The following is a 10,282-nucleotide window of genomic DNA, read 5'->3' on the forward strand; positions in this document are numbered from 1 at the left end:
CTTATTGAAGAGGTATAGCGATTGTGCTGACTTTATCATAAACTTTAACAGCTATTCTCCGGAATCCATATTTAACTGGGCTGGCAAAACTGGTCAGACCTTAACATGTAAACACAACTGAGAGGACCGGTTTGCGAAATTCGGTTTTCGCCATTCGGAATATGTGTCGCATGGAAACTTGGTTGTCTTCTGAAGTTAAGATTTGTCTTCGGCAAAGTGTCTACGTAGGATCTCACAGATGTTCTGCCCGAGTGTGTGCTTTGGTTCGCGCCATCAACAAAACGAGGGTTCTGATTGGCTGTACCCCTTCTACTACAGGAAGCCAAGTGTTAAAGGAAGTGTATGTACTGAGTACTCTTTCTGATGTGAAGCGTGATTGTAGGTGGTGGTGAATCCTGGTTCAGCGCTGGTCAATTTTTGGAACGAATTGATTATCTCGACCAGGTGATCTATTAACTGCAGAAATGGTATGTATATTTCATATATCTAGTTATTGTAGTTTAAATCCTCGGTATCTGATAATTTGTGATTAATTCTGTACCACGTGGTTTTAACAGGCCTTCAATAAGGACCCGGACAAGCCAGGAGCGGAAGCCCCGACAATTCATCGTATCAGAATAACTCTCACGTCAAGGAATGTACGAAGTTTAGAGAAAGGTATACTAAAATTCATTTTAAAGTCGTCAGTTCTAACTTGATTTCCATGTGATTGTGTATTGCTCAAGAATTCTATCAAACTCAAATTGCTGCTAGTTTATTCCTTCTTGTTACCGCATTCGTGCATGAGCATTTATCCAACATACATTTTCTAATGTGGCCAGTATGGAACTTAATAATTATCTTTAGCACTGCCAATTAGTAATTAGAGTTCGTAAAGGTTATACGTACTATGAAACAGGCGTGTGTCTAAGGACGCTTAGCGCATGCAACCAAAGCGATCACGATTTTTGTTTTACACTTAATACTATAAAGCTGGCGTATTGGTATGGTTAATGTGAAGTTCATAGTTAATTTTAGAAATATAAACGTTGGTATTTTTGGTTTCACTTCAGTTGCATTGAAAAGGAATTGCATTTCATAAGTCGTGTTCAGTTGGTTCTGTGGGGAAAGCTCTCTGGGATATGGTAAGCATAATCTTCCGTATCGTAATTTAGTTGATTAAATGTTCCGTTTAGTCCATCACCTTGCTTTTTACATCAGCTAGTTAGCTTGTCAGGCACTCTTAGGATTTCTTGGTTGCATGGGATTGATATTGTAACCTGCAGCAATAAGAGCTAGCTTGTACTTGCATTAAAAGGTAGAGTCGGTCTATATTGTATGTTTTTTACTGTATTGTATGATGCTATCATAAAAATCTTAATGATAATGGCTGATTATCTAAGGAACCTCTGATTAATGCGCATCTTTCTTTTCTTATATTGTAGTCTATGCTGCTTATTAATTTTATCCCATCTTTTCAGTTTGCAGTGACCTAATATTTGGAGCTAAGAAGCAGAAGCTACGTGTGAAGGGTCCTGTTCGAATGCCCACTAAGATATTGAGGATTACTACTCGTAAGACCCCCTGTGGTGAAGGGTCAAAGACTTGGGACAGATTTCAAATGAGGATTCACAAAAGAGTAATTGATCTCTTTAGTCCTTCGGAAGTTGTGAAACAGATTGTATCCTTTATCAAGCTTAAAATTCATGTATATGATGTCAGATTGCATTTTAAGATTAAGTGATTTATCTTGCTATGATGTGATATCTTAGGACACCTTATGAGATTCATGATTACATTAGAACCTCTGAGCAAGATGACACTTGAATTTTAGTAGTTAATGATACAGGCTTCATAATTGAGCAGAAAGAATCACTTGTTGATAATGAAACACACACAAACACTAAGCTTTCAAAGCCACTGGCCCTCTTTCTGGCATAAGTTAATGGGAAGGAAGAGAGGTGAAGGAAAAGAACAGGAGAGGATTGGAAAAAGGAAAATAATTCAGGAAAGTTGCCCGGAACCCTTGGTCAGAGGAGACTATTGGATGGCATGAGAAGGAAATGTCGTTTCCTGGTTTTCCCTTCTCATCCTGTCTGTTAGGTTTCGCATGACCAGGGCTCCTGGGTGCCTTTTTTGAACTGTGGCACTTTTTTTTAAAACCTCAAGCCCTTTTTCTTCATCCCTCTTCCTTACCCTTCATTTTGTCTGCCAGGAGTCGCTGGCTTAGACCTTGTAAAAGTTAGTTTATTGTGTTCTGCTGCTGCTTGGTGAGTAGATTCCTCTAGACTTCATAATATATTTATACTGCAGAACTGGGTATTATCTTTAGTTCAGCCTTGAGATTACCATTAGTGGTAACATAGTGACATGCAACAGTTTTTATGGCATTTGTGATTGTGAATTCACAATGTTGGAATTGAGTACTATGTCTGATGAGGAATGTTGTTTAAACTAAAAAATTGCAAGGGGTCTATAAATAACTCCGACTGAAGAACTGGTAGGTCTATATGGGGGAATTGCACACTTTCTTGTGGAACTGTTGGAGCTTGTAGAAAAAGTATAAAATGTCTATACTGCACCACATTGTTTACTGGTGAGGAAAGTGCCCTGTGTAATTGTGCAGTGTGGGCATCAGTCTGATACTTGACTGTCTTTTTGTTCCTAATGGTGTGGTAAGTGGGTCTGTGTTCAGTTATGGCTGCAGAACTGTCCTTAAAAGTGGTGCTACTATTGTATGCAGATAGTATGTTGATTATATAGCATGCACTGAGGCAATTGGAAGGACATTGCTTGAACTAGTAAATGTGTGGTGTTTGAATTAAGTTCTTGTGGCAGTGTATGAATGTAGACAGCAAACACTTATTGTGTGCATAGATTAACTTTCTCAGTGTTAGCATTATAAGTAGTTGCAAATTCGTTGTACATGTTATTACCTTCCAACCTAATGTAGGTATTGGGCGATATCACAGTGCAGCATGTTAAAACTGAGTTTAAAAGTGTGGAGGGGGCTTCCATATTGTGGTGTAACAAAACAGAATTTTCATTTCCGAACAGTTAACTCAGTTAAGGTTAAAACATGAAGCGGTGTGGAATGTTGGTGGCAATTCATATCCACATCAATAAATTCTAGCATGTTTCATCCTGCTAACATTTACAGATCTTTCGTAAAGTTCAGTACACATAGTTACATTGCCCCTTAAACTATTTAAGGAACCTCCTGACGTGGATTTCCAGTTCAGTTTCATCCTGTCCTTCCCACGTTTGTGGCCTGGATAGTTCTGTAGAATTTTTTTCAGATTACTATCTTTTGACTGGAGGAAGCTGTGGTTTGTGGGGGGTAACCTTTTTGTCTGTTTTATTTATATTTGTCTGCTGATTGCTGTGAGAAAATGCTTTTAGTTTTAGTATTTAATTGTTATGTAATGTAACAATTTGTATAATAAATTCCTTAATGGTTTTGTAGACATCAATCAGCATAGAGCCTGGTGTGGAAGTTGAAGTTACTATAGCTGATGAAGGAAAGGATTAATTGTACCTGTTCAAATGTGAAACTTTAATAAAGAATTTAAAAGGAAGTTTGTTTCTGTGTCAATTTACTGAGCAGTGTAAGATTTGCCTATTCCTCAAATGGGAGAATTTTGAAATCCAAAACTGGACGTCTCAAATTGGTGGTGCTTATTTTTATTGGGAGCTATATGTATTAGGTATGAGTGCAGCCAGAAAACAGTCAGAATATAAAATATACTTGGTGAATCTCTGAATATTCATAGATTTTGGGCTTAGTTGAAAGATGGCAGAGTTAAATTTTGTCATTCTGATCTTAATGTGGAGTCTAATAATGCAAGACTTCCAAATTAATTTTTTGGGTGTAATTCTTCCAGAACATTTGATGAAGTGTTATGGTTGGTTCAATTCTTAGTAGTCTTTATTTTCCCAGATATGAGGAGAAAATTGTAGTTGAACTGTTGAAGATGATTGTAAACAGTATTAACTTTTTGAGTTCGAATTTGTAAGTTGTAACAGTGGCTGCTATAACTTCTGTGAGTGCAAATGTGCCAGTAGCTATAAAGTTATTACATGACGTGTACAATGACAAAAGCCAGTGCTGTTTTAATATAATGGAATTGCAGTCACTCGATCTAAAAGTTTGTGTGGTTGCTCAGTTAGTGCAAATGCTTGTGTGGCAGAGCTGTTTTCCCAAACTAGCTTGCAGCCAATAAAGTAAAAGGCTTGGTATGTTCAGGATTGAAGTGAGTGAAGCATTAAGCATAGATTTAGGAGTAAACTTATCTTGCAAATAATCAGTGGATTATGTGCAGATGAGGTCAAATTCCTTTTTGTGTTATATATTGGCCTGACATTATGCATGCCAAACTGGTAAAAGGTAAGTTCAACTGAAGTTTTGTTACAGTATGGAGTATAAGGCCTTTTGCTAAAAATTTCTTGCAAATTAGAAATGATAGGTTGCCAGGAGAACTTGATCCACACAAACACACTGCCTGTGTTTTTAAATCTGCACATTCAACAGAAATTTGTTCCACATTAATACCAAGTGTCAGTTGCTTTTCCTTGTTTGAACATAGATTAAACTATCATTTTCATTTCATGTTGTGTGTTTGCATTTTATATAAGATGAGTATTATTTAAGTTCAAATTCAATGTGCCACAATAAATCAGGACTAATGTGTCAGCTTGTACGGATTGTGAATCTGTTGGCTGAAGTGTAAGCTTGAAGTTTCCAAAGGTAGGACAGGCAGATAAGATATTTGGCTTTGTGTAGTACACTGATCAGATTTTCTGAGTAAGAATGTTTGGTTTTAAATGAAGTCGAATTTTTAAAAGATAATGGAAGAATAGACAAAAAATTAGGAAGTGCTCTGAAAATAGTTTTAACTGCGTAAGATATAATTGTGATATGCTGCAGGACAGGCCTAGCTGTTTCCACTCCTGTTGGTGCATGTCTGCACCCAAGCAGCACAGTGGGCTTACATTGCTATTTAATTTGGAAGTGTGAGGGATGACTTACTAAAACTCTTGTCGAGTGGAAGACGCATTGATGGGATTACAATTAAGAACTATTACTGTTCAGTTTTATTAAGTTTTTATTTTTATTCTGGAAGGTTTGTAAATTACTCAAATCATGGTGGTGACATGAACACATTCAAATATTAAACAATAGCCGTTGTCACATAATACAGTTTAGATACATTGATACTTTATGGTGATATACACGCAATAACATCATTTAACTTTATATTGATGGAACATTTTAGAATACACCAAGAAGAATAAGTTGGTGTGTACAAGTTGCACAAATGAGTGAACCTCGTGCCTGATGTAGTGTGGCCACACTACCAGGTCAGTTTTATGTAGATGGGGCTATTTCTTCAGAGAATTTGAGTCTAAATTTTGGAACTGAACATGATAAAACTTTCAGCTGGATGTCAAATTGTGGGTCTCAGGTCCAGCTGAAAGTGATTACATGGTATCCAAAAGGGAAAGATGCAAAAAATCTTGATTTGAGGCATACTAACTTTTGTAACTTATTTGAAAAATTCAGGTATTGTTTGTTACTGAACTGTAGTTGGTTGCATGTTTCACCAGTCCAAAGTCTGAAAGTTGCTATGTTCTGAAAATGAAGTTGGTTTTTCCTTAGATTGATGAGACACAGTGACTGATCAGTTAATGTAACGCCCAAACACATTGACACGAGGCTGCAGTAGCCACAGAACTTTGCACCTAATGGAGTGCGCCCAGCCATGGCCAAACTGCTAGGCCAACTATGTTAAAATGTTAAGAAATCCCATTAAATATTTTACTCCAGCTTTGCTTAACATGACCCTTGTGGGTCAATTAAAAGAAGTCTAAGGTGTCTGCAGGTGTAAAGTCTGTAATGTGTGAACACAGGATGCTGACTGCTTCAGGTAACTTACGAGAATTGAGGACCACTTGTATACAAATGGTAAATTATAAACAAGAAGGAAAACTGTTGCATATGCTAAAGTTATCAGTACACAGTACACCTGGTGAATATGGGCTGAACTATTTGTTGCAGAATGTGACTGCCTTCACTTGCTGCAGTTTCACACATTGCACGAGTTTCAGGACTCGAGTAACACTCCTGGAATCATGTCCATTATAATTATCTGGGCTGTTATGCCGTGGTCGGTTGATGAATTCTGTGTCAATTCCCAACGTTTTGTACCAGTCTGTGGAGGACATCTTCAAGGGGGTCTGTAGCTCGATGGAAGGTCCAACACAACCAATGGCTTGCTACTGCTGCCGCTAAGTTCCATGTCTGCAAGCTCCCACGCCGAGGCATGACGTCACGTTTTGAAAATTTCAGTGCAATTGTCCACTGCCGTCGATCGCCGTTGCCATCACTCTGTGGTAGATGGGTGGTACACATCTTCAACACCAGCATCCATATACCATTTAATTTCACGCCCTCCTTTCGATTCAAATTATTAGGGTGTTTGGTGATTTAGATTGCCTCCCTGTAGAGCCTTTCGTAATATCCGCTTGTGGCCGCTAGTACTTGCGTCTCCTCGAAACAAATAAGTTGGTTACCTGGCTGGAAAGCATGCTCCGCAACAGCTGATCGTTCAGTTTCTCCTCTTCTACAATTGCCATTGTGCTCTTCCAAATGTTTTGGAACAGTTATTTCAGTGGTACCCACGTAAACATCTCCACAGCTGCATGGGATCCTATACACTCCAGCTTTTTCCAATGGTTTGCAAGCGTCCTTGGCAGGCTTAAGGTATTCCTGTATTTTTCTGGTGGGCTTGTAAATCACTCTAGTATTCCGTGTCTTCAAGATCCTATTCTTTCCGTTACATTTTTAACATGTGGCAGGAAAACCTTAGATTTTGCAGTAACCTGTACGTCACTGTTTTCTGCGTGCATTTTATTTCAGCGGACGAATATCCGTTCTTCATTAGTGCATTGTGGAGATGTTCCATATCGGCGTTGAGCAACTCAGGTTCACAAATATTTCTAGCTCTGTCCGATAACGTCTTGATAACACCCCGCTTCTGTTGTGGGTGGTGGTTCGAATCCCGGTGCAAATAACGGTGCGTGTGCGTGGGTTTGCGGTATACTGAGTGGCCCAAACTACTATTTTAGTTTCTAAAAACAAGCACATTGAGGAAATGTAATTTGCCATCTACCTCCTCCATTGTAAACTGAATTCTCAAATTTGTTACTCAGATGTTTGTGGAACCGGCTTAGTTCCTCCCTGCCATGTCCCCACAGCACAAACGTGTCATCCATGTATCGGAACCATACATTTGGTTTTTTGCTGGCAGTACCTAAGGCCTGTCAATAAAGTAGTTTTCAATTACGGGACTTAGGGGGCTTCCCATAGTCATGCCATCCGTTTGTTCATAAAACTGTTCATTCCGCTTGAGTTATGTTGTCGTCAAACAGTTCTGAAATTCGATCCAGCTGTTCCAATACATCATTAAGTGGAACCATGGTAAACAGCAATACCACATCGAAGCTGACCAATGTCCTCCGGCTGGACCACTATGCTATTCAATCTGCTGATGAAATGTGTCGAATTCTTTATATGAGAGCCCGAAATGGCCCACATGTGGTTTTAACAGCGTAGTCAAAAACTTGGCTAATGAGTAAGTGGGCGAACCAATGGCACTTAGTATCGGTCTTAACGGCACATTTTCTGTATGAATTTTGGGCAATCCATAAAGCCTTGGTGGTAGGACGGTGTGAAATTAAACGGTATATGGATGCCGGTGTTGAAGTGTACCACCCGTCCACCACTGGGTGATGGCAATGGCGATCAATGGCAGCGGACAATTGCACTGACATTTTCAAAACATGTGACGTCACGCCTTGGCGCGGGAGTGCGCTGACACGGAATTTAGCAGCAGTCAGTAGCGAGCCAGTGGGTGTGTTGGACCTTCCCTCGCGCTACAGACCCCATTGAAGATGTCCTCCGCAGACGGGGATGAAACATTGGGAATTGACACAAAATTCATCAACCGACCACGGCATAACCGCCCGGATAATTATAATGGACATGACATTTCTGGCCGTGAAAGTCTATATTTTAGTACTCCTGGAATCCTTTCAACAATTGTCATCTTTTACCTTGTGTAACTGCCTGGTAGTGGCCCTTATTTCAACATAATGGACCATGACATTGCACCTCATTTCATTTATATTAGTGTCAGCACCATCATGAAGTACAAAATAATGCACTGAACTGCTAGAAATCTACAGCAAGAACTGTAATAAGCCACAACTATGACCAACATTAAACTGAAAATACACTGTCAATCCAAGGTCTCGTTTATAGACAATGTTCATCCAGTGTTAACTACGCTGCATGTGACTGTTGCGGATGTGCTATCCAAAGGTATACTGTATTGGTATTCTGCTTGAGGCAGCCTCGTGCACCTAGCTGCATCTACAATCTCTAGACATGCAAAAATGGATATGTTGTGTGTCTTTAAAATTGGTAATGAGACCATTCCTAGAAAACATGTCAATGACATAGTTAAGAACACTGTTTGCCATTTCTACTGTTGTATATATGCTTGGTTTGATTACAATACTAGTGTCATCTGCAAAAAGAACTAATTATGCTTGTTGTATATTATATAGAAGATTGTTGTTGCATGAGGAACAATGCTGGACCTAAGATTGAGTCTTGGAAATCCCATATTTGATTTCTTCCCTGTCAGATCAATATCCCCTGATTGCATTGGTTGAACTACTAAGTACAACTCTCTCTCCGTTGGTTGGCAGTACCATCAGTTACATAAAAACCTATTTGTTTAGGAAGACATTGTGATGCACACAGCCTTAGGTAGGTCACAGAAAATCCATAATGGCTCTGTTATTTAATTCTTGTAAAATTTGGTGAGTTTTGTGAAAATGGCATTCTCAGTAGAGCAACTCCTCTTTAAATCTAAACTGTGGTTTACTGAAGATAGAATTGTTTCTCAGATAAAAACAATTCTAGAATACACCATTTCAAATATTTTGGAAAATGTCAGTAGTGAAACCAGTTGATAGTTATTGACATTTCTCCTATCACCTTTCTTATTGAGTAGCTGGTAATAAAATATTTCAATCTCTTAGGAAAATTGCTGCGGGAATGCAGTGCAGTGACATAAGTGTTTCACTGCTCAATGCACATCACTGCTGTTGAGTGAGGGAACCTATGGCTAACAGAGGGAGGTGGGAAGCGATATGGGATGTGTGTTCCAGTGAAGCAAGGAAAAGGCGTGGGGATCAGTTTCCCATAACACAAGCAATTTATTAGGTCAGACAAGGTACTACACTCTATTTAAACAAAAATGTATGAAAAAAAAATATCTGTGCACAAACTTGAGACATTGTTTGCATAGCTGAGGTACTTAGTTCATTGGCTCCAGCACAGAAAAGAAACATGTTTAATTCATAGGTAGAAGTTTGCCACTCATAGAGGTCATGGGAAACAGCGAATAAAAGTAAAAGAAGTACAGTGACTGGGCACCATCACTTGTTAAGGAAGGTTCAGAACCATGTGAGAATTACATGGTATGGTCCATGTGGATGCTTGGCACTGCACATGGAATTAAGAGCCTTCATAATTGGAAGGTGGGCTCTCCAAAGCAACAGGAATGATAGAGGATGTGGCGTGCAAACAAAAACTGTGGGAATGCAACAGGTCCTGCTTGGAAAGTTGCGGCCCTCACTGAATCTACTTTACCATATAACTAGTCTGGACTTCTTGCCTATGTTCATTCAATAAAACATGAAAAAATTAAGAACTACTATACACACAAATTTTTTGATACTAGTACGGACGGGAGCTCTATAATTGATATACTGGAACACTACTTTAAAGAGGTCATTCCTCTGGATAACACTGTCTGATGCTACGAATAGTGTTCTGGCAATGGTTGTGCAGTATTGTGGATTGATTTCATATTTCAAAAAGGCAGATCCAAATGTAGTTCCCAAGCGCTGTATAGTGCACCTACAGCATTTGGTTGCAAAAATCCTTATTGGTTGCCGTCAGTGCTCACTGCAATATTTGGTAACAGCAGTTAACAAGATCAGAAGTAATGCTCTAAATTTATTTATTGCCAACTTATAGACCTGTTACCTGATGTTTAAAACAGGTTGTACATCTTACAATCTTCATTTTTCATCTTTTCACAGTTTTCTTTTCTTTTCTTTTGTTTTATCTACAACATTTACAAAGAATGATACTTTTCAAAATAACAATAATTTAATGATCCCGGGATTGGAATGACTCCTTACCCTCTCCCTTAAAACCCACATC

At 38.9% G+C, this 10,282-nt stretch overlaps 1 protein-coding gene across 1 annotated transcript; it reads left to right on the forward strand.

Annotated features, from left to right (window-relative positions):
* Positions 1-309: 309 nt before the first annotated feature.
* On the forward strand, positions 310-3,557 carry LOC126195233 (40S ribosomal protein S20). The gene is made up of 4 exons (XM_049933758.1): positions 310-467; positions 558-657; positions 1,461-1,660; positions 3,446-3,557. Exons 1-4 carry the CDS (start codon positions 465-467, stop codon positions 3,509-3,511), a joined length of 369 nt encoding a protein of 122 aa, XP_049789715.1. The 5' UTR covers positions 310-464; the 3' UTR covers positions 3,512-3,557.
* Positions 3,558-10,282: the final 6,725 nt, after the last annotated feature.

This window comes from Schistocerca nitens, chromosome 7 (genome assembly GCF_023898315.1).
Source record: "Schistocerca nitens isolate TAMUIC-IGC-003100 chromosome 7, iqSchNite1.1, whole genome shotgun sequence".
NCBI lineage: Eukaryota > Metazoa > Arthropoda > Insecta > Orthoptera > Acrididae > Schistocerca > Schistocerca nitens.

What these genes read in the sequence shown, in the direction of transcription:
- LOC126195233 (XM_049933758.1), top strand. An exon ending in TGTACGAAGTTTAGAGAAAG is followed by an intron (nt 658 to 1,460) that starts GTATACTAAAAT and finishes CCATCTTTTCAG; the next exon opens with TTTGCAGTGACCTAATATTT. An exon ending in CGGAAGTTGTGAAACAGATT is followed by an intron (nt 1,661 to 3,445) that starts GTATCCTTTATC and finishes ATGGTTTTGTAG; the next exon opens with ACATCAATCAGCATAGAGCC.